Genomic DNA, 24515 nt, shown 5'->3' on the forward strand with positions numbered 1-24515 from the left:
CCTGACCCCAAGATGGCGGCGCCCAGCGAAGTGACCGCGGTAGTCCCTGGCGAAGGCGATGGCGGAGGTGGCGGCTTTGGCTCCTGGCTGGATGGACGGTTGGAGGCACTGGGAGTGGACCGAGCCGTTTACGGAGCCTACATCTTGGGTGTCCTGCAAGAGGAGGAGGAAGAAGAGAAGCTGGACGCTCTGCAGGGGATCCTCTCTGCTTTCCTGGTAAGTAGCCTGGACACATTCCTTCACCTTCTGGTCAGTATCTGAGGATGTCAGTACTTTGCACTCTCTGTCTCCTACCTGGTATCCCGGAGGCTCAGTGGTCTCACCTGGGAGAGGCATACTCCTCTGACACCTGGGCGGCGGGGGAAGGAGGTTGCTCCTCGACAAGGTGGGAAGCCTGAAGGTTGCAGGTACTTGGAGAGGAATGGCTTTCTCATATTCTTGGGGACAAGGCCTTCTCCGATGCTTGTGGGTGAGCTGAGGAGCATTCTTCCAAAGGCGCTGAAATGTCAGAATGGGAGTGTTGTCATAAATATCTAACGACCAATTTCATTTACATCCATTTACAGTGTTCACTGGGGGTATTAAAATGCTCTCGGGAGGTCTGTGCCTGTTATAAGGCAGTTCCCAGGGCTGCCCCATTGCGATAACACCCACGTTAGGAAAGTCCTAACCGCGTGCACAGAGCCTAACTGCAAAACCTACAACCCTTAAAGAAAGCAGGCCGTCGCCACCGTAATAAAATCCTCCTGTGTCACCCATTGGTCTCTCCGGTCTCCTGAATATTCTGCAACACCATGACAAAAGCCTGCAGGAAGTGCCCTTTTGATTCTTATTTTGGATGTAAGAGTCCATAAAAGGTAAGCTGGTGGTAGAGGTCTTTTCATGCCCAGACAGAACTGAAGCAAACCGTGCTTGATCCATTACGGTATTTACAGTAATCATTAGTGGTGGGAAGTTAAAGCCCATTAGAAGCCAAGTTAAATAATTCAGAAATGTGTACTTTAAGCTATGTTTACGTAGTAAGTCACCCAGATGTCCACTTTTTTCAACCTGATCATTTCTGCTGCCTTCATCTTCACTTCCCACACCTCTAACATACATACTTATTGGACTGGTTATTACAGATTAAATTGGTTACAGGTGCTGCCTGTGGCTGTCTAATGAATTGTTTCCTTTTAAATACAAGTTCCAAAATAAAATTTACTTGAATCATCACTAAATACTGTAGAAGTTAGAGTTGTCTCTGCATTCATGGTTTAGAGGAGATCCTGGATACCTGACTTCTACTGTGAGAGCCACCTGTCCATCAAAGGCTTTATCCTCTGGCATTTATTACAATGAATAGGAAAATGGGTTCTTTGTTATTCTTAAAATCAATCTTGGGAGGCTAGTAATAAAGGGGATCAAAATGTACTGTGAGGTGGGGCACAGTGGCTCATACTTGTAATCTCACCACTTTGGGAGTCTGAGGCAGGAGGATTGCTTGAGGCCAAGAGTTCCAGACCAGACTGGTCAAAATAGCAAGACCCTGTCTCTACAAAAAAAAAAAAAAAAAAAAAAAAAAAAAGTTGGGTGTGGTGGTGCATATCCGTAATCCCAGCTACTCAGGAGTCTAAAGTGGGAGGATCACTTGAGCCCAGGAGATTGAGGCTGCAGTAAGCTGTAAATGTGTCACTGCAGTCCAGCTTGGGTGACAGAGTGAGACCCTGTCTCAAAGAAAAAAAAGTACTATAAATGTATATAGATATAAATATGCATATACATACCTCATTTTTTTTTTAAAGGGTAGAAAGCAGAAAACATTTCAAATCCAAAAGTGTTTTGTGAAGGCGGAAACAAGTGCTAGGAAAAAATCACTTACATTTGGTGGAAGCAGTTCATAGATTGGGTACATGGTTGAAATATAACACTAGTGCAGCTGTCCCAGATCTTTCTGGCAGTAACCCATTTGAGTTCCAGAGCCTGTTCTGGCAAGATTGGCTTATAAATGGGAAAACTTTAACACAGCTTGTGAGGCAGCTCAGAAGTTCACTGGAAATACAAGACAGTGGAATCAATTCTTTTTTGGACCACAACATTACATATTATTGGGGGAATGAGTAGGAGGCAAGCAATTTAACTTAGTTTTTATTTCTGGCTGGCAAGTTTCTAAACACTGCATGAAGCTGTTAAAATAACTTTGATACTTCTTGGTACTAGCTTCTTGATCAGTCCATCATTATTTGGAGCTATGTTCCTGTTGATAAAGGCAGACATTAGTTTCTTTTTTTTTTTTAAAGAGACAGAGTCTCACTATGTTACTGCAGTGTGATCATAGCTCACTGTAGCCTTGAACAAATGGACTCAAGCAATCCTCCCTACCTTAGCCTTCCAAGTACCTAGGACTACAGGCACCTGCCATCACATATCATGCCTGGCTAACTTTTTTTAATGTTTTATGTTTTATTTTTTGAGACAGAGTCCCACTTCGTCACCCAGGCTGGAGTGCAGTGTCAAGATCTCTGCTCACTAAAACCTCCGCCTCCCAGGTTCAAGTGATTCTTGTCTCTCAGCCTTCCTAGTAGCTGGGATTTCAGGCATAGACCACCATGCCTGGCTAATTTTTGTATTTTTAGTGGAGACAGCATTTCGCCATGTTGGCCAGGCTGGTCTCAAACTCCTGACCTCAAGTGATCCACCCACCTCAGGCTCCCAAAGTGCTGAGACTATAGGTGTGAGCCACCATGCCCAGCCATGCCTGGCTAAAAAAATTTTTTTTGTAGACAAGGTTTTGCCATGTTCCCCAGGCTGGTCTTATACTGCCGGGCTCAAGAGATCCTTCCGCTTGGCCTCCCAAAGTGCTGGGATTACAAATGTCAGCCTCTGTGCCTGGCTTTGGCTAGGATTTAATATGAGGAATTAAGAAGTTTGTTAGCAATAATCTGAGGTAAAATTCAAGAACAGTGGCATATAGTAGGAGCAAATAACAGTAAACAAAAGCTTTCTGTCATCCTTCTGTTCCTTTCAGTAGTACTTGCATTGGCTGATTGATTTATTTATCAATTTCTTTTTTTTTTTTAAGACAGAGTCTTGCTCTGTTACCCAGGCTGGAGTGCAGTGGTGTGATCTTGGCCCACTGCAACCTCTGTTTCCCTGGTTCAAGTGACTACAGGCACCCACCACTATGCCCGGCTAATTTTTTGTATTTTTAGTAGAGATGGGGTTTCATCGGGTAGCCAGGATGGTCTTGATCTCCTGACCTCGTGATCTGCCCACCTCAGCCTCCCAAATTGCTGGGATTACAGGCTTGAGCCACTGCACCCAGCCTATTTATCAAATTTTTATTGATGGATTACTGTAGGCCAGGCACTGCCCTAAGTACTTGGGGCACTTCAAGGAACAAAACGGATAGAAATTCCTGCTCTCATGGGGTTACATTCTAACATGGAAAAGCATTACCAGTAAATTATATAGTATGTTACGAAGTGATAAATGCTAGGGAAAAAGGAGCATTGTAAGAGGATCAGGAGTAGAGTGGAGTGAGGGTTGTAGTTTTAAGTAGGATAAGCTTTCCTCTTAGTGCCTTGAACATAGTAGGCTCCTTCTGGATAAATAAATGAAGGAATGGATGATTGAACTACTTTGATTTGGATGAGGAGACTGAGGAAATAAACCACTTTGTCCTCTAAGAGTACCCTTTTTCTTTCGCCTCTTCTGCTCCTTTTCCTGCCATTCGTTTTCTTTTGGTGGGGGATTTTAAAAGAGCTGTACCAATTTCTCATCCTTTTTTCTTTTTCTCTCCCTTGGCTTTTTTTGCTGTGGGTGTTGGGGGTGGGGTCCATGAATTATTGAAACAGGAAGTTCTGTGTGTCTTGCATATATGCTAAAAGGATGCAGGGTAGAGGAAGTAATCCTTTGTTGGGTACAAAATAAGGATATACGTAATAAGTCTGTGTTCTGACGTTCCACTTTTCTTTGGGAGATGGCATATATAATGGTTGAGAACATGGGCTGTAAGCCAAACTGCTGGTGTTCAAATTGTGTTTAATCCATTATTATTTGTAAGACCTTGAGCAAGGTAATTAACCTCTGTGCTTTGGTTTCCTCTTCTGTAAATTGAGAGTAATATAGTACTTAATGGCATTATTTTAAGAATTGAGAGTTCTCACGTAAAGCTTTTAGAACAGTGCCTGGCACATGTTAAACGCTTTATAAATGTGAATTCTGATAGCTTGCCTTGAGGGGTAGAATGTGAAAGTGGGGAGTGCAGCCATAATGAAGACAGAGGGAAGTGCTCATGTTTACTAAATGTTTGTTCTTTGACAAGTAGGGTAGGCACTTATACACATTTTCATTTATCTTCACTAAAGTCCTGAGAGGATGTAAAGATCAGAAAATTAAGACACTTCTTCACAGGTCTGGGATTTGAACTTAAGTATCTGTAACACCAAAGACAAGGTTTTTGTTATACCATGCTGGGGAGGGAGATTGGTTGGTATGCAGAATGTGTATGCTTCTGTAAAATGGACATTGGGATGGTTGAACAAGAGACTATTTATTCATGTATCTCCTCTTTATTTATTTATTTATTTTTATATTATTATTATTATTATTTTTCGTGAGACAGAGTCTTGCTCTGTCACCCAGGCTGGAGTGCAGTGGCACAATCTCAGCTCACTGCAACTTCCGCCTCCTAGGTTCAAGCTATTCTTCTACCTCAGCTTCCCAAGTAGCTGGGATTACAGGCAGTCGCCACCACGCCCAGCTAATTTTTGTATTTTTAGTAGAGACAGGGTTTCACCATATTGGCCAGGCTGGTCTCAAACTCCTGACCTCGTGATCCACCTGCCTCAGCCTCCCAAAGTGCTGGGATTACAGGCATGAGCCACCGCGCCCAGCTGTATCTCCTCTTTTTTACGTGTCAGCAAGCTAATGGATATGAACTAGCATGAAAATTGATAACCTTAGGGAATGTTCTGAATCGTATATATCAGCAAAAGAATATTTCACAGAGGAGTTTTGACTTAGGCAACAGGTTTTTGGTCCAAAAGAATTGAGGAAGTTAGATGGGAAAAGGGAATATTGTTGATCAAAAGGTAAAAAATTGCAGTTAGAGAGGAGGAACATACTTTAGTGATCTGTTGCATAGAATGGTGACTATAATAAGTAATAAGTAATCAGCTGGGTGTGGTGGCTCAGGCCTGTAATCCCTAACCCTTTGTGGGGCCAAGATGAGAGGACTGCTTGAGGTCAGGAGTCAGAGACCAGCCTGGGTAATATAGTGAGTTCCTATCTTTTTTTTTTTTTAATTTAAAAAATTTATTTATTTATTTATTTTTAAAGATGGGGTTTCACCATCATGGCCAGGCTGGTCTTGGACTCCTGACCTCAGGTGATCCACCCGCCTCAGCCTCCCAAAGTGCCGGGATTACAGGCGTGAACCACTGCACCCAGCCTTAAATGTTTTCATCATCGAAAACATGTGAACATATATGGAGACATCACAGGGTACCCTACATATATATTATATATACAGTTATTGTCAATTAAAAATAAAATAAATAAAATATTTAAGAGAGAATGAGGAAGGCTGCCTTGAGTTGGTATGAATCTTCCCTTGGAGCTTGTCAGGATGGAGTGGCTATTCTTGATGTAGGAGGTGTGGCTTCTGGGACACATAAACAGGATTAATTCTGTGCCTAGAGCTTCAGAAGAGAAACATACTCTATTGTGGCTCCCAGACCCTTCCATAATTTCACAGCAAGGAGAGCTATGCCTTCTGCATAGGCTTCTTTGAGGTTGCTATTGTTTTTGAGGGCTCCCCCAGGAAATTAATTGGTCTGCTTTTTCAACTAGGAAGAAGATTCCCTCCTTAATATCTGCAAGGAGATTGTGGAACGATGGTCAGAAACTCAGAATGTTGTCACCAAAGTGAAAAAAGAAGGTAGAGTCAAAGTTTCTATGTTTAACCTCCAGAGCCTTTTCTGGCAGCCTTGACTCTATAGCTGTTAGGGAAAGGTCTTTTCATTTTCTCCTTGGATGCTCATTTTCCCTAAGATAGTGCACGCTGGCAAACACCCAGCAGCCTGCGTCAACTCTTTACTGAGCATTGACTTCCTTTTCTCTTTTTGCATTTTTCCATTTCAAGTGACCACAGTTATCTTCATTGTGGTTTTTTACTTTTTTTCATCTTTCCACTGCTTCTTGTAGATTTGCATTGCAGGCATGGGGTCAACTATATTTTTACCACTTCCTACTTTTTTCATGTTGTCTTTTTTTATTTTTATTTTTTTGGGGACAGAGTCTTGCTGTGTCATCCAGGCTGGAGTGCAGTGGCAAAATCTCCACTCACTGTAACTGCTGCCTCCCAGGTTCAAGCGATTCTAGTGCCTCAGCCTCCTGAGTAGCTGGGACTACAGGCACATGCCACATGCCTGGCTAATTTTTGTGTTTTTTAGTAGAGTCAGGGTTTCACCATGTTGACTAGGCTGGTCTCGAACTCCTAACCTCATGTGATCCGCCCACCTCAGCCTCCCAAAGTGCTGGGATTATAGGCTTGAACTACTGTGCCCTACCTCATGTTGTCATTTTATAACACAAATTATGGTTGGTATTTGGCTTTATTCAGCTAAACACTTTACCCTTTAAAATGGAAGAGAAATGGGCTAATATATTCACCACTAAGATGGTAAATTAGCTGCAGAAAACTCAAATCATAAAAGCCAAATTTGGAAAGATTCTAAACTCTGTACACTGTTGGTTCTCAGTTTTGGCTATATATTAGAATCACTTAATGTACTTGGGTTGGGGCCCAGGTATTTGTATTTTTTGAAAGCTCCTGTAGGTGATTTTAATGTGCAGCCAAGCGTGAGAACTACTACTTTACACTTTTGCTTCCTTTTCTTGAGAATGGAGAACTTACTAGTTGATTTTATTTTATAGTATGGCAAAATATTCTTTTTCTTTTTTTCTTAACATCTCCTTCTTGAAATTAGGCAAAATATTCTTAATCTAAGAATTCTGGCCAGGTGCAGTAGCTCACACCTGTAATCCCAGCACTTTGGGAGGCTGAGACAGGCAGATCATGAGGTCAAGAGATTGAGACCATCCTGGCTAACACAGTGAAACCCTGTCTCTACTAAAAATACAAAAAAATTAGCTGGGCGTGGTGGCATGTACCTGTAGTCCCAGTGAGGCAGGAGAATCGCTTGAACCCAGGAGGTGGAGGTTGCATTGAGCCGAGATTGCGCCACTGCACTCCAGCCTGGGTGACAGAGCAAGACTCGTCTCAAAAAGAAAAATTCCATCTGGTATAATCAGAAACATGAATAGGACCAGCTGAAGTTGATTTTAGATTCCTGGTTAGGTTTTTGGGATGCCATGGGGAGAAAGTTGCCTGTTTGGGGGCTTAGTTTTCTGTGGTTCTAATACAGTGCTTTCCAACTTTTTTTTTTTTTTTTTTTAAAGGCAGCAGAACTTTAGTATATAAAACAAAATCAGGGCTGCTCTGATTGAAGATGCATACAAAGCTTGGCCTGCATGGCCTTTCCTTTCCTTTCTCAATGTCCCTTGAGCCATGTCCTTTGAACTGCAGGGCCCTAAGGAGGCAGCAGATGCCAATGTCTTTAGTATAAGTGCTGCCTGGGTGGACTAGTGGTTCAGTGAGCTTGTTCTCTCTTGTACAACCTTTTTCTTCCTTCCTTCCACCACCTCCCAGATGAAGTACAGGCCATTGCCACCCTAATTGAGAAGCAGGCACAAATTGTGGTAAAGCCAAGGATGGTGTCAGAAGAGGAGAAGCAGAGAAAAGCTGCCCTCCTGGCCCAATATGCTGATGTGACAGATGAAGAGGAATATCCTTTCTGGAGTCTCAGCACCATTCCCTCAAGCTCAAGCCAGACATATTTGTGGGTTTACAGTGACCTTTAGCAAGTTGCCATTCCCCCTCTGTAGCTTAATTTTCCCCTCTAAAATGGCAGTGATCTATGGCCCTTTGTGGATATGAGGAGCGATATTGGATTAGTTGCTAGTGGACTTATATTTTTCAACACATAATCAGTATATTCCTGAAAGCTTTGGCATAAAACAAATAATGTCTTAATAGTCCGTTTATATTATGTTTTCAGAAAATACAATATAGCTGCGATTCTTTATATTTGTATAATACTTTTCTATACAGTGTAGTATCATACATAACTCATCTTTATGTTCTTTCCCAGTCAGTAAGGAAACTGAGACACCAACAGATGAATGGGTGATCAGAGGCATTCAGAGGATTAGTGGCAAAACCACAACTAGAACCTGGGTGAAACATTTTCTCAATTTAGAGCAGTTAGAATATTTTCTTTCTTATGTGACCATGTAGTTAAAAGTAAGGCTGAACCCCCAAAGCAATACCAGAATAAATCTGGAATTTGAGTGGGAACTGTGCAAAAAGAAAGTGTTGCAAGTAGGGGCAGGTTTAGTTCCCTGTGAATTTCATATTTATTTAGGAAATGCTTTGCTTACTCAGCCTACCTGAATGAAGTATGTGGCATATTATGCAGTAGACATCATACCAGAAATGTCAGCTGTCTAATCACTAGTTCAGGAAAGAATTCTTGGATTTTTTGGAGCCAGTTTCTCTTCTAATTTTTTCTTATGATGTTTCTTGCCAGGGTTGGCAGAGCTATGGTTCTGGTGACAAAATTTCTCATCTTGGGCTAGAAAAGAACTTTTAAAGCAATGGTTCTCATGAGGACTTGTTAAAGCACAGATTGCTGGGCTTCACCCACAGGATTTCTGATTTAGTAGGTTTGGCATAGGTCCCAAGAATGTGTATTTCTAATACATTCCTGGGGATTTTGTGAGCCACACTTTGAGAACCACTGTTTTAGAGGTCATCTGACTTCCAGGTAATGTGGCAATCCGCTGAGACCAACTTGAGTTTCTTTTCAGCCGCCAAGAAAATATAAGATGAATCTCCTGGGTTTATCATAATATCCCTGACAATGTGCTCCCTCCATTCAGTGTGCTTTTCCTGCTTACCAGTTTACTGAATGTTTTCTAATGTAGGTTGGGATGTGCCAAGTTTTGTTTTCCAACTGACTTTCCTTAACATCACTCACTGAAGCAGATGAGAAGGATGATTCAGGAGCTACCACAATGAACATTGGTTCTGACAAATGTATCCTTCTGGGTCCATCCCCATGTTTCTCCATGGAGTCTTCTTCAGTTTTTATTTTGCTGTCATTGCTGGTGGCTTCCCTTTACCTTCAGGAACTCATGTCATGCCAACATTGGGAACCCCATTCCTAGGACAGCCCTATAGTCAATTTAGCAAGAACTTTCCCCAAAGAAAACAAGTTAACAAGTACTGTAAAGGGATTGGCTTGAAGGAAAGATTTCTAAGGGAAAATAAAAATCTATACTCCCTGTGTGTATCTCTGAGTTGCCCAGCATTATGGAGAAAATTAAAATAATATTGAGGCCAGGCATGGTGGCTTATACCTGTAGTCCTGGCACTTTAGGAGGTCGAGACAGGTGGAGTTCGAGACCAGCCTGGGCAACATGGTAAAACCCTGTCTCTACTTAAAAAGTACAAAACATTAGCCAGGTGTGGTGGCACGTGCCTATAGTCATAGTCCCTGATACTTGGGAGGCAGAGGTGGGAGAATCACCTGAGCCCAGGAAGTCCAGCCTGCAGTGAGTCAAGATCTTGCCACTTACACTCTGGCCTGGGTGATGGGAGTGAGACCTTGTCTCAAAAAATAATAAATAAAATAATGTTGAAATTTTATCTTTCTCCTCAAAAATTTTATAATTTGTCAGAGAGAGAACACAAACACCAAACACTTTAAGCTAAAAATATGGACATATTGAAACATATATGCTGATGGCTGGGCACAAGGACTCACACCTATAATTCCAGCACTTTGGGAGGCTGGGGTGGGAGGATCACTTGAGGCCAGGAGTTCAAGACCAGCCTGGCAGCATAGCGAGACCCTGACTCTACTATTAAAAAAAAAAATTAAATTAGCCAGGCTTTGTGATACACATCTGTATGTAATCCTGCTAATTCAGGAGACCTTATCTGGTATTAACAGGTTTTGTTTCTAAAGTCATAAGAAATAAGGGGTAAAGTTTTTGGTTAGGTATTTTCTTTTCTTTTTCTTTTTTTTTTTTTTAGAGACAGAATCTCATTCTGTAGCCCAGGCTGGAGTGCAATGGTATGATCTCGGCACTGCAACTTCTGTCTCCTGGATTTAAGCGATTCTCCTGCCTCAGCCTCCCAAGTAGCTGGGATTACAGGTGTGTGCCACCACGCCTGGCTAATTTTTGCATTTTTAGTAGAGACAGGTTTCACCATGTTGGCCAGGCTGATGTTGAACTTCTGACCTCAGGCGATCCACCCACCTCAGCCTCTCAGTGTTAGGATTATAGGTGTGAGCTACCGCGCCTGGCCTGGTTAGGTATTTTCTAACTGCTGTTAAACTCATTTTCATTTTATTTATTTATTTTTTTGAGACGGAGTCTTGCTTTTGTTGCCCAGGTTAGAGTGCAGTGGCGCGATCTCAGCTCACTGCAACCTCCGCCTTCCGGGTTCAAGCGATTCTACTGCCTTAACTTCCCGAGTAGCTGAGACTACAGGTGCGTGCCACCACACCCAGCTAATCTTTACATTTTTAGTAGAGACAGGGTTTGACCATGTTGGCCAGGATGGTCTCCATCTCTTGACTTTGCGATCTGCCCGATTTAGCCTCCCAAAGTGCTGGGGTTATAGGCGTGAGCCACCGCACCCGGCTTCTCATTTTCTATCTCATAAATTCAGTGTTTATGGTTATTAGAACATGGTTTTCACTTACGCTTTGGTAGTCTAGGAACAAAAGCAAATTGATAAAGTTTAATAAGGTTAAACATCTTATTTAACACTTTTCAGGCATTTAACAGTGCCAAGTACACAAACATTTGGCCAGTCACATTACTACTCTGTTCACCAAAACTAGCCTAGATTATCTAATATTCTGCCATTGAATGATATAAGTACTTATTCTAGAATGAAATTTCATTTCAATGAAATATTTTTTATTTTTTTTCGATAAAATATTTTAAAATTCAGATTTAGAGAAATCTGAATGAGAGTTTTATTCCCAAGGACATTTTAAAACATTTGTAAAATAGCTTTAAGGATTTCTCTGTTAGATCAAGGATAAACACAAGCATTTTTTTTAAAGACTAGAAATAGGTAGAGACCATTCAGGACTCAGCAGGTGGAGAGAGGATAGCTAGAATGAGGAAAGACAGCAGTAGTTGTGATCTGTGTGACCTGTAATCCCTTAACTTACCTGTAGTTCTGTTCCGAAACACCAATGTGGAAGATGTCCTTAATGCCCGAAAACTGGAGCGAGACTCGCTTCGGGATGAGTCCCAAAGGAAGAAGGAACAGGACAAACTGCAGAGGGAGAGAGATAAACTAGCCAAGCAGGAGCGCAAGGAAAAAGAAAAGAAAAGGACACAGAGAGGGGAGCGAAAGCGATAACCTTGGCTTACTCTGTTCTTTTCCCCCATGAACTTGATCAAAGGGAGAACTGGTTGTGTATTTAAGAGAAATCAGAGTGCATTGCAAAGTAGTTTCCCAAGGCATTTCCCCTATTGTTTACATGGTCAAAAGGAAAATCACAATCACTTCTAAGTACAAAATTTGCTGTATTTCGGTGGTGTGGGAAAGCAGATTATAGTTGATGACTGTACCAAAGATCTGGAATAGGGGCCACCTTTATATTTTAATACTTAAGTCCTGTGCTCCTTTTGGCCACTTTAAAAAGTCTTCTCTCACCTTGGATAAATAGCAGGAGGATTCAGAAAGGTAACAGTTTTCATCCAGGAGCAGAAACATCATCAATCCCTCCCTGAGATGAAATGTGGGCATGCACATTGCTTTGCAGGCAGTATTCAGCTATAAACGTAGTATTGTTTTATGGTTGAAATAGAGAGCTAATGAAGAGCCCTATCTGGATCCAGATTTTATGTTAACATGGCAGCAAAACTAGGAAAATGGGAAGAAATTATTCGGGAGATGTTCTAGATCTGTTTTTTTTTTTTTAAAGTTTCAGTCTATTGGAGGAAAAGAGGTATCCTTTAAAATAGAGATAGTTACATATTTTTCCTCATCTAGGCTGTGATATTTTAAGGATGTGTCACCATTGGGTACAAGGATATCGTTGGCTAGATTCATTTTTTATAATCATGTATCCTCTTGAGTCTTGGTAGGGATTTTAATACTGATTTTTCCCTAAGACATGAGTATTAAGAAATGGTAATTCCTGGTTTAAAGAAACTGGAGAAATCACCCTTTTAAGGAAGAAACACTGGAAATCTCTGCTAACACCAGGATATTTAAGAGTATACATATTAGATACTCAACACATTTATTGAATGAATGAGTGAATGGAAAAACTGGGAAGGTCAAAAGTGAGTAGAAGCTCTCCATTTCTACTTTTGTCACAAACCACATTAAATTGTAAATAAGTCCCTTCCCTACTTGACTTCAGGCAGCAGACTATCTAGAAGCCTAAGGACAGCAATTTCTCTGACAAAACAAAGTAGATATATTATACCAGAGGTTGGCCAACTACTGCCCACGGGCCAAATTTCGCACAGTCTGTTTTTGTATGGTGCAAACTAAAAATGATTTTTACATTTTTAAAGAGTTATAAAAGAAAAAATAAGTGGTCTGCAAAACCTAAAATATTTACTACCTGGCCTGGCCCGTTGGAGGAAAAGTTTGCCGACCTCTGTTTTATACCATTAACTATGAGATTAACAAAAACTTTTACCTTTGTGCAGAAGGTTAAAAAAAAAAGCATGGTTAAGGAAAAGGAGATGTGTTACCTCTTCATATACTCCTATAACCGTGGCATTGCAAAAAATAAAAATAACCACCTTTAAAAGAAATAAACCTTATTTAAATTGCTGTCTTCTGACTTATTTTCATTCCTTTTAACCTACCCATGGAAATGAAATATGTGTGAGTAGTTACTTAGGAATGTGTTGATTTTTATTTTATGCTTTGATTAGCCCTATAACGTATATTCCACTGGTAGAACCTCTTCCTGGAATCCATAAATTCTCTTTCTCAATTTTCTTTTCTGTGAAGTAGGAATTAGATCAGAAAGATTAGCATTTTTTTGGGAACATCAGGAAAATGGCTTTGAAGTCCTTTGAAGTACTATTAGAGTCTTAGTCCTTTATGTGGTGGTAGCAATAGGGTATGATAGAGCCTATTTTACTTTAGTAATCCTTATTTTGGGATTTTGGGTTGTTCTCACCTTGATCTTTGTCTCTGAAGGAGTCAGGTTATATCCACGGACCCCTGAAGGACTTGTTTCAATTTGTTAGTTCTTTCTTCTGGGACTCTACTATGTACGTCACAGTTAAGTATACTCTCAAACTAATGCTTAAACAGAAAAAAGAGGATCAGCTCATTAGGCTTTGAGTTTGGTTATCCACTTGACTCAGGTGCTAATAAATCCTTTACATCTAAAATGTTTAGTATTGCAAAAGGCAAATTTTAAACAACCATATCTTCTATGGTAAGATTGAGTTTTAGGCCAGATTTGGATTTCAGTCATAAATCCCAAGCCTCTAAAACTTCATAGTAGCAGATTATTCAAGCGAGAAGGACAGTGATAATAACTCAAGGTAATTTTGCTTTTTCCATTAAAAAAATGAGTATATCAAGTTCTTTTGGATTAGAAATGGTGGGAGCATCAGTTTTACATTTCACTGCAAGTTTTGTAAAAATTTTGTAATGTTTTCATACGTTGTAATTCAGACATACAAGTACATAAGAACCATCTGTTAGAGGATATACCATTGAAAGGAACAACCAACTAATTAAAAAATTATCTATTGGGTGATATGATTAATTGATAGATAACCAATTATCTATTGGGTGATATTTCAAAGAATTTTGTTAAGTGTTTGGTTCTTATTAATGGACTGGTATTTCATTTCTGACTAGTATCATGTAAAAGCATCTCTAAAATTTTTATGCTGGTTTACCTAGATTAGCATAAAGATAGAGCAAAAATTTCATTATTTTAAGGAGATCAGGTTAGATCCATGGATATCTAAATAGCATTGATTTATAAACCAACATTATTACTTGTGTGTTAATAATGAAATCTAAAATTTAGCATAAGGTCTTAAATGAAATTCATTTGATTTTCTGATATGAGTGACTCTTAGGTTAAGAACTAGTATAAATTTAGAAAAACGAAACCAAATGTCTTCAACAAAGTAATTTATTTTTTTTCCTGAGAGACTAAATTCAGTACAGTATTTTTTTCATAACATCCAACATATCTTATGTTAAACTTAACCACTTTCTATGCAGTGACTGTGGTGAGGTGATCTATTTTATTTGACTGCCCTCAAGGTAATTCATTTGAGTAGTTCTAAGGCTTATCAGTGATCAAAATGTTTCTCCCTACAGTTACTCCTGCATTCTCAATCAGTTTCTTCTGCACATCATCTAAAGAAAATTTATGTGGTATGATTACACTTTTTTTTTTTTTAATACCAGGATTTCTAAAACTAAGAAAAACACTAACATTTAAAACATCAGTGTTTCTAGTCAAGGATATTTCAATTAAATTTCATCAGTACATTATAGTTTAACTCATGCAAGAAATGTTAAAACCCAAGATCTTCTGAGTCACATAATACCAACATTTCATATTAATGAATAAATTACTCGAGTTCCATACAAAGATACTAAGTGATGAGAAACAGAAAAAGCTAAACTTTCAATAATGTTTAAAAAAAAATACAGAAGCAAACTAATGAACACAACTACACAAAATATACACTAACCAACTGCAAACTAAACTAGTTAAAGATTAATCTTTAAAAAAATACATCTTAGAACTTCGTGATACCCTCATAAAAGGCAGCAAACTAAGGGTATTAAAACAGTAGTCATTATTTTAGTTACTGCATCAAGTCTAAAATATCCAGATAAAGGAAATGTTTTATGATTCAATTTAAATAACTTTAAAATGGGAAACATTTAATAATTGATAATATAATTAAATTTTAAAGAACATACACAAATGATCTGAACAGGTTTTATATTCAGTAACTTGCATGGTTTTTACACTGGCACTTTTATCATTAATTTAGGAGAATCAGATGCATTTCCCTCCATATACTTAGGCGTTAATATTTCAAATTTATAAATATGGTAGTATTTTAAATATTAAATTTTTACATGAATATTGGGTTTATCCATATTTTCCTTTGTTCCCTAGGTATTATCCAGTTTTATAAGGAAAACACTTTTATATCACAATCAAAACTTGTCTTGGTTACTAGGCTGTAACCATAATTGGGTTACAGTTACTTAGGTTCATTATTTGGAATTATATTTACTAAGACAGACCTAAATGAAACTTATCTCCTAGAAGAATTTCACATTTGCATTTACCTGCACTACAGAATGGGTTTAAACATATTTTAGCTGTTAGGAAATATTTAATTTACTTAAACTTGTTACCTGACTACTCAGAACTCTGAGTAGTCAACTGTACCTTTGAGTTCACTTAAAACTATATCTTACTCATATAAAAGATTTTTAAATAGAAGTTAGACTTCATTAAGGTATTGGTATTAACTTTAAATCTGAAAGAAAACATACCTAAAGTTTGACAAGTTCATTAAAAAATTTTTAGCATGTCTTGATATATTTATCAGCTTTTTATTCTTTCTGCTGGCATTTCCTTAATGTTTGTTTGTTTCACCTCTCTGGTTCATTGGATTGCTACTATTTATGCTTTCATGAACTTTATCTTCACAGTTTACTGTATTTTGTAAAGCCTTTACCACATCAGCTGTACTGGCTGTTTTTGGCAAGGTCATCTGCAGTGCACACCACAGGGTAGTGCGTGTTTTCCGAGTAGCCACACACATCTCTTTAACTGCTGAAGCAAGGGCAAAAACATCTGTAAGAGAAACATTCAGGGTCATTTCATATTAAATACCATTTAAATGCCTGTTAAATCTTACAAAATCCAGTGCTCTTGCTACTAAATGACCAACTATTATTTTTGTTAAAAAAAAAGCTAGTTATTGATTGACTCAAAGTCTTGTCCTTTATCATTAAAATATTTAAAGGTATTGATACTTTATTTCTGACTTGTATGATAGTGACTATACTTTGAGTAGAATACAGACTATCTTAAAACAGTTATAATAGACAAAATAAAATGGAAATACTTTCGGAGTAAATAATGTGGAGATTATTTACCAATTTATTCTATAGATAAGTGTTAATTTTAGAAATCTAACCTTTCAACCTCAGAATCTGATTTCATCAATACCTAAATTATCATACTGACTTATCAAAAGAATATGCATTAATATTTGTACCTCTGTCATCTTGACGTCTAGGAACTCCTTGCCTTTGCCGATTGGAAGCATTAACAATTTCACCTTTTCTACATGACTGTACAATGTGAATAGACTCCAAGTGTCTATCAAGAGCAGCAGAGACATTGGCATGAAGAAGAGAGCTCCGAAGACGTTCCATTTTGCCTAGTAAAGTCACAACCTGAGGGGAGCATTTTAATTTTTGATAAGACATAGAGCCACATTGTTCTGCCATTAACTTAAGTAAAAACAAATCTTCAATGAAGCAGAATAGAAATGAGAGCAGTAATATTCATTCAATAAATAAATGAATGCTTACTGTGTCCTGATACCATGCTATGGGAAACAAAGGAAGGTGTTTTCTATCTACTTGTCTATGTTAATTCTAAAAATATTTGGTAGTTGATTACTGAGAATAAGCATTAATGAAAATGTTAAATATTCAAACATTACCATGTCATTAACAGTGCAAATAGAAGAGCTGATACTGTTTTTGACAAATTAAGAGACCAGCCTGCAAACAGCATTGTTAGGAAGTACTGTAATCTAATGGAAAAGGTTTTGAGCTAAAAAGAGAAGTATTTGGTTGATTAATCCTGATCTCAACAAGTCCTTAATTTTTCTGGGCCTCAGTGTTCCCTTTTTGGAAATCAGAAATATTCAGATAATAATACTGACTAGTGACAGCTTTAAGGAATCCATAATACAGAAAATATTGATTTATGAAATCTGGTGGGTTTAAAAAAAAAGAAAATATTGATTTAAATTTACATTAAAATAATACAAAATGACTCCTGTAACTGTTAAAACTGCTAAAGAAAATTAGGATGCTTCTCAATCCTCTGGTTAATGAAACTTAAAAAAAGGCACTGAATATATTAGATCAGTAGGGGTGGTATGTTTCATATGCCTAACTTGTTTAAAATTCAAAACTTGGAAAGTCTATGGAAAGATAACTTTTTGAATAATTGCAATTTGAAGATCAAGTAAGTACAATAATTGTCTTTGGGAGTTAAATGATTTAACAATTGACATTAGAACTTGGTGTTCACTGATTGGAGAATATAGGGGGAAAAAGCTTCTCAAGAAACTAATGGCACTGGAATTAATGTTTTTTCTAACCTCATACTCATATCAAGTTTCTTTGGAATAAGTCTATTCCAGATGTTAAATATTTTCCTCTCAACTGTGTATCAGCCAGATCCTTCAAGGGAAAACAAAACACTCAAAGAAACCTCCAGGGAACTACTAATTATTTTTAAATAAGACAATCATTTTGAGCAAATGATAAGAGTAAAGAAATGTGCACAGATTGGGGCTGGGTGTGGTGGTCGCGCACACCTGTAATTCAGCACTTTGGGAGGCTGAGGGAGGCGGATCATTTGAGATCAGGAGTTTGAGACCAGCTTACCAACATAGTGAAACCCTGTCTCTACTAAAAATACAAAAAATTAGTCGGATGTGGTGGTGTACCCCTGTAATCTCAGCTTTTCAGAAGGCCTAGGCAGGAGAATTGCTTGAACCTGGGAAGCAGAGGTTGCAGTGAGCCAAGATCTCATCAGAGTGAGACTCCATCTCAAAAAAGAAAAATTTGCACAGATGATTTTTAATAAAAATATTTTTTCAAAATTCTACAAAGCTAGCAAACTAGAAAATAGTAATTTTTTTACCCTCTGTTATTGAAATAATGTTGCTAAGTATACATAAAATAAATTTCTTTTTGAGACAGGGTCCCACTCTGTCCCAGGCTGGCATGCAAGTGGCATCATCTCAGCTCATTGGAACCTCTGCCTCCCAGGCTCAAGTGATCCTTCCACCTAAGCCTCCTGAGTAGCTGGGACTATAGGTACATGCCACTATGCCCAGCTATTTTTTTTTTTTTTTGAGACAGAAAAAAAATTTTTTTTGAGCCTGTCCCAGGCTAGAGTGCAGTGGCACAATCTTGGCTCACTGCAGTCTCTGCCTCCTGGGTTCAAGTGACTCTCCTGCCTCAGCCTCCTAAGTAGCTGGGACTACAGGCACACGCCACCATGCTCAGCTAATTTTTGGTAGAGATGGGGTTTCACCATGTTGGCCAGGATGGTCTCAATCTCCTGATCTTGTGATCCACCTGCCTCGGCCTCCCAAAGTGCTGGGATTATAGGTGTGAGCCACCGCACCTGGCCTTTTTTTTTTTTTTTTTTTTGAGACAGAGTCTCGCTCTGTTGCCAGGCTGGAGTGCAGTGGTGCGATCTTGGATCACTGCAGCCTCCACCTCCTGGGTTCAAGCGATTCTTCTGCCTCAGCCTCCCAAGTAGCTGGGATTACAGGCACGCGCCACCATGCCCAGCTAATTTTTGTATTTTAGTAGAGATGGGGTTTCACCATGTTGGCAAGGATGGTCTTGATCTCTTGACCTTGTGATCCGCCTGCCTCGGTCTCCCGAAGTGCTGGGATTACAGGCGTGAGCCACCATGCCTTGCCAAACTAATTTTTGTAGAGAAAATAAAATTATTATAAAAGTTATAAACATATCGTTCTAAATTAATGTAAAGCATAAGCAAAGCTGGGAAAAGTATATCACTATTCACAGTATGTTATCCTTTATTTTCTAGAAATGTATTACTGAGATAAAGAAATTTTAATTTGGAACAGTTTTTTTTAAAATAATAAAAGACTAAAGTTTTTATTAACATCTGGCTGTACCTCATATGTCAGGCTCTGAATATACCATGGATAAATTCCATTGAACAGATTTACAAATTTGACTCGTGTTGATTTTTCTAATTCCTAAAATGGTTTTTATTCAATCATAGAGGTAATCTGTTTTGCTGCATTCTTTTTCCCAGGAATCTTTATCAAATTTTATTTGGAAAACTAAGTTTTTAAGAGAGGAAGGTAAAAAAAGGAAAAGTTTAACCTACCCTAAGTTGCTTAGAAAATTCTAAGCATTTGAGAATTTACAAAGGAGATAATAGGAATAATCATTAAATTACAAAATGACTTAACATCAGGATTCTTTACAACATTTGATTTGAGGTCATATCCTACTTTTCCAATACAAAAGTATTTTGTTGGCCAGGCGCAGTGGCTCAAACCTGTAATCCCAGCACTTTAGGAGGCTGAGGTGGGTGGATTGCTTAAGCTCAGAAGTTCGAGACCAACTTGGGCAACATGGCAAAACCCTGTCTCTATAAAAAAATACAAAAATTAGTCATGCGTGGTAGTGTGCGCCTGCAGTCTCAGGTATTTGGGGGCTGAGGCAGGAGGATCTCTTGATCCCAGGAGGTCAAGGCTACAGTGAGTGCAGATCACACCACTGCACTCTAGCTTAGGTGACAAATTGAGACCCTGCCTCAAAAAAAAAAAAAAAAAAAAAAAGGAAATATGTTAATTCCCTGTTAATTTGCCGTATCTTACATAAGCACACCTTGCTCATCAAGCTAGAAAACAAATGTGACAAAGAAATGAGACGTTCTCAATAAATAACATTCAAAATAGTTTTTTCAGGTCGGGATTAGCTCCACTGATAATTTGAGCTTCCAGAGAAACCATTTAAATTACTAAAATTACTTTTTAAATGATTGAGTGGGACTATTTTCTCTTTCCTTTTTTTTTTTTTTTTTTTTGAGACAAGGTCTTGCTCTGTTGCCCAGGCTGGAGTGCAATGGTGTGGTTATGGCTCACTGTATCCCTGACTTCCTGGGCTCAAGCTATCCTCCCACCTCAGCCTCCTGAGTAGCACAAGCATGAGCCACCATGTCCAGCTAATTTTTAATTTTTATTAGAGACAGAGTCTCCCTTTGTTGCCCAGGAGGGTTTTGAACTCCTGGGCTCAAGTGATTCTCCCACCTCCACTTTCCAAAGTGCTGGTATTATAGGTGTGAGTCATTGCACCTGGCCCCTTTCCTAAATATTATAGTTCTAGGACTAAACATGGAAAAAAACTATTATTTCAGAGAATTAGATGTAAACATGATTTTAAAACCCTTCAAAGTTCTAAAAACTTGCTGAGATTTTTATTTATTTTTTTGAGATGGGGTCTTGCTCTGTCACTCAGGCTGGAATGCAGCGGCGCGATCTTGGCTCACTGCAACCTCCACCTCCTGGGTTTAAGTGATTCTCCTGCCTCAGCCTCCAGAGTAGCTGGGACTACAGGCGCATGCCACCATCCCCAGCTAATTTTTGTATTTTTAGTAGAGATGGGGTTTCACCGTGTTGGCCAGGCTGATCTTGAATTTCTGACCTCAGGTGATCTGCCCGCCTCGGCCTCCCAAAGTGTTGGGATTACAGGCGTGAGCCACTATGCCCGGCTTTTATTTATTTATTCTGAGATGGAGTGTGGTGGTGTAATCTCAGTTCACTGCAACCTCCACCTCCTGGGTTCAAGTGATTCTCCTGCCTCAACCTCCTGAGTAGCTGGGATTATAGGCACACGCCACCAAGCCCAGCTAAGTTTTGTATTTTTAGTAGAGATGGGGTTTTACCATATTGGCCAGGCTGGTCCTGAACTCCTGACCTCATGATCCACCTGCCTCAGCCTCCCAAAGTGCTGGGATTACAGGAGTGAGCTACCACACCCAGCCTGAAATTTTAAAAAATTTTAACAAAAAATCCATCCACTATTAACTATCTTTACAGCTTACTCTGGCTTGTTCTCGAAGTTCATCCACAATTAAGCGATCAACTCTAGATGGGTTGGAGGTCAGCCTTGGAATTGGAGTGTTGTTAGTACTGGATACTTTTTTCCCAGGATAATTCTTGGCAAGGGCTAATTCAGTCTGTAAAAAATTACATGCATTTTAGATCCAGAATTTTCTAAATATGCTTTGACGATGAGTAATAGTTTTCATAAGCCTAATAGAGTATTACCACTTTAAATGAAAATTCTGTTTTGGTATCAAAAGGCAATAAATATAAACCACAATACCACAGTATTTTTCTATCATCTTAATACTTGAGTATGCTAACAGGTCAACACTAAAAAAATTTCAAAGAAATAAACTTGTAGCCATTAAGGGGGTAAAAAATTTACTTCAGGGCAAATCAACTTAACAGTAACTTTAAAATGTCAAGCATTTTTCATCTTTATTTAAGCTTCCCATTGGCCAATCCCATCCATTTTTAGTTTTTAAGTAACCCACTTAATTCTTTACAGTCATGAACTTAGCAAATCCTGGACATTATAGAATTCAGCTAAGAAATAAGGCAAGGTGGCCCAGTGCAGTGGCTCACACCTGTAATCCCAGCACTTGGGACACCAAAGTGCATCGCTTGAGGCCAGCAGTTTGAGACCACCCTGAGGAATATAGTGAAACCCAGTCTCTACAAAATATTACAATTAGCCAGGCATGGTGGCATGTGCCTGTAGTACTAGCTACTCAGGAAGCTGAGGAGGAAGGATTGCTTGGGCCCAGGAGTTTGAAATTAGAGTAAACTATGATTGTGCCACTGTACTTCATCCTGGGCAACAGAGCAAGACTCTGTCTCTTTAAAACAACAACAAATAAAACACAAAAAAATAAGGCAAGTACTCAAACTACACTAAGGTAAATGGAATGAAGACAAGCAAAGGGAATATACTAAGTTACTCCTAAATGGTTAACTTTGTGTTACCTTTTTTCTCTCTTTTTCTAATGCTCTCCATTGTTCATAGCATTCTTCTAGACGAATATGAAGTTCACTGGCTGCTCCACTACGGGTTTTAATTGGTCTTTGAAATCCAAAAGTTTGCATGAGACCAGAAAAGGAATTATCACCATACATCATATCATTAAAGTAGGGGTACAAATGGCTTAAGTCATCATAAGAAAATAAGTCATAGGAATCTAACAGTGGAAGAACTGAATGGCCAAATGGGTGGGTGGATCTTAGGGGAAACCCATTTGAACCAATTTGTTGAAAACCCTGATTATGCCTTAAATCTCCCATCATATAATTATTAGAAAAGCATGATGGTTGTGTGCGATTCACACGGCTATTAATATTGTCTCCACCTCTCGTTCTGTGGTTATTAAAATGACCCTGTGACTCCAGTAGATCTTGGTATGTATTTTGTGATAAGCCATCTAAATGCTTTGGACCTTCCTCAGGATCATAATGTCCATTCTGTGGCTTAGCTTGAAAATTATGTTTGTTTACATTTTCAATTATCCCATACTGCTGAGCTGAATAGTTATCACAAAATCCATTTGGCTGCTTAATTTTTTTATCCGTAACCACTTCAAAGAGATTTTCTTCTCCAGGCTTTGTCAGTCCTTCTATGTGATTGACAGATTGGATTCTTTCTGCACCACTGTAACCAAAATTAAAACTAGAAAATCCTGAAGGGTTTTCTTGGCAATATTTCTGATATAAATTGCTATTTGGGGTTAAGTTTGTGGATGATAGTTGGGGAAAATCTGAAGAATGGTTAGAACCTTTTGAAGCTGCACTTAAATGACTATTTAATTTCATCAAGTTACCTTGATTTCGATAAGGAACAGAAGGGTTATTTTTTGTTTGAACATTCATCCAAGTTGGTCTGTTTAAATTGATACCTCCTGAAGATGTTGCTGAGTTTGGTAATAAATTCACTGATTTAAAATATTCAGAATTTGGAGGATCAGATTTAGCAAACTGTTGCTTTTCTGTGACGTTAGCGAAATCATTAGCTGGCCAAGCTGTGTGAGGTTTTAGTCCATATTCTGATTTTAAGCCAAAATCAGCAGTGAATGCTGCCTCCTTTCCAAACTGTTTCTCTGTCAGATGTGGTGTAGCTTTTGGAAATGTGAAATTCTGCTGGTCAGGGATTGTCTCCTCCATTTTTTTCTGATTCGCTGGTTTAACCTGAAACAACTTTGTGTAGGTGTCTGCTTCTACAGTTGGTGTTTCAGGTGTGCCATTTGCTAATTTTTTACTATCTTGGACACTAAAATTTGAACATTTATTAAGCTTAGCCTTATTAGGATGAACATATTCTGCGTATCTACAATAATCTACATTTTCATTGTATCTATTAAATTGAGAAAGAAACATCTCTGCCCTTTTTTGCTGTAATGGTGCTTCAAGACCTTTAGTACATATTCTGTCTCTTCCATAAGGGTAAATATCAACTCCTGATTCTTTCATGATGTCAGAAAGACCAGTTTGAGGTATAAGACAGTTTTTGATAAATGGATATTCTTGGAATGTTGTCTTAGCTGTATCATTTGTCTGAATATTGTAACAGTTAGAATGATCACTTCGTGAGGAGTACATCCATTGTTCTTCAAGGTCTAAACCAGTAAGTCCATGATAAAGTTCATCTATTTTTTGTTGTGGTGTGAGATTACTGTTATGCAGGTATTGCTTTTCCATTGCTGACACAGATTCACCACTATAAAAAGCTTGCTGAGAGACGGTTGTATCTATTGGCCTTTTGGTTTCTGTTAAGAGGTCATGGTGATCTGCAAATCTGCTTGTGTTCATTGGCCAAACTGACTTTACGTTGGAGGAACAGGTCCTAGAACAAGTAAATATATTTAATTACAACTTAGGTTTTAAAGACTTTATTTCCACAGTGGAAAAGGGAGAAAAGTTCTTCAAAAACATTTATCTTGCCCTATCACACCATTCTCTAATCCCTTTCAGTTCTGCTTTATAAGCTACCATTAGCTCCAAATAACTATCTATCACATGAAATGTGCAATATGTTATATAAATATGCAGTTTTTAATATGTCTTCACTGCACTTTCCCAAGAGACTAAGGTCTGAGATGTGACTTCATGGTCTTAAATGAATTATTATTATTATTATTATTATTGAGACAGAGTCTCACTCTGTTGCCCAGGCTGGAGTACAGCGGCACCATCTCGGCTCACTGCAACCTCCACCTCCCAGGTTCAAGCGATTCTTCTGCCTCAGCCTCCCAAGTAGCTGGGACTACAGGTGTGTGCCACCACACCCGGCTAATTTTTGTTTTTTTTGTTTTGAGACGGAGTTTCACTCTTGTTACCCAGGCTGGAGTGCAATGGCGCAATCTCGGCTCACCGCAACCTCCGCCTCCTGGGTTCAGGCAATTCTCCTGCCTCAGCCTCCTGAGTAGCTGGGATTACAGGCACGCGCCACCAGGCCCAGCTAATTTTTTGTATCTTTAGTAGAGACAGGGTTTCACCATGTTGACCAG

At 38.8% G+C, this 24515-nt stretch overlaps 2 protein-coding genes across 6 annotated transcripts in view; one reads left to right on the top strand and one right to left on the bottom strand.

Annotated features, from left to right (window-relative positions):
* Positions 1-16707, top strand: CCDC43 (coiled-coil domain containing 43). 5 transcript variants are annotated; one of them, XR_010339841.1, is made up of 7 exons: positions 1-216; positions 5836-5923; positions 7697-7832; positions 9087-9145; positions 11310-13380; positions 14456-14512; positions 16411-16707. XR_010339841.1 is itself a non-coding variant. In XM_012444011.3 (5 exons), exons 1-5 carry the CDS (start codon positions 13-15, stop codon positions 11495-11497), a joined length of 675 nt encoding a protein of 224 aa, XP_012299434.1. In that variant the 5' UTR covers positions 1-12; the 3' UTR covers positions 11498-16707. The 5 variants fall into 5 exon arrangements, 1 of the variants encoding a protein (XP_012299434.1); XR_010339838.1 differs by having other exon boundaries at positions 11310-14512; XR_010339840.1 differs by lacking the exon at positions 14456-14512 and having other exon boundaries at positions 11310-14398.
* The window catches only part of MEIOC (meiosis specific with coiled-coil domain), a 12565-nt gene continuing 3791 nt past the window's right edge, over positions 15742-24515 (bottom strand). The window contains exons 3-6 of the mRNA XM_012444012.3: positions 21985-23851; positions 21015-21149; positions 16390-16570; positions 15742-15962 (exon numbers count right to left, since the gene is read on the bottom strand). Coding sequence (XP_012299435.2) covers positions 15742-15962; positions 16390-16570; positions 21015-21149; positions 21985-23851 — 2404 coding nt within the window. The remainder of the gene's footprint in view (positions 15963-16389; positions 16571-21014; positions 21150-21984; positions 23852-24515) is intronic.

This window comes from Aotus nancymaae, unplaced genomic scaffold, assembly GCF_030222135.1.
Source record: "Aotus nancymaae isolate 86718 unplaced genomic scaffold, 86718_ANA_hifiasm-v0.15.2.pri h1tg000089l, whole genome shotgun sequence".
Classification (NCBI taxonomy): domain Eukaryota; kingdom Metazoa; phylum Chordata; class Mammalia; order Primates; family Aotidae; genus Aotus; species Aotus nancymaae.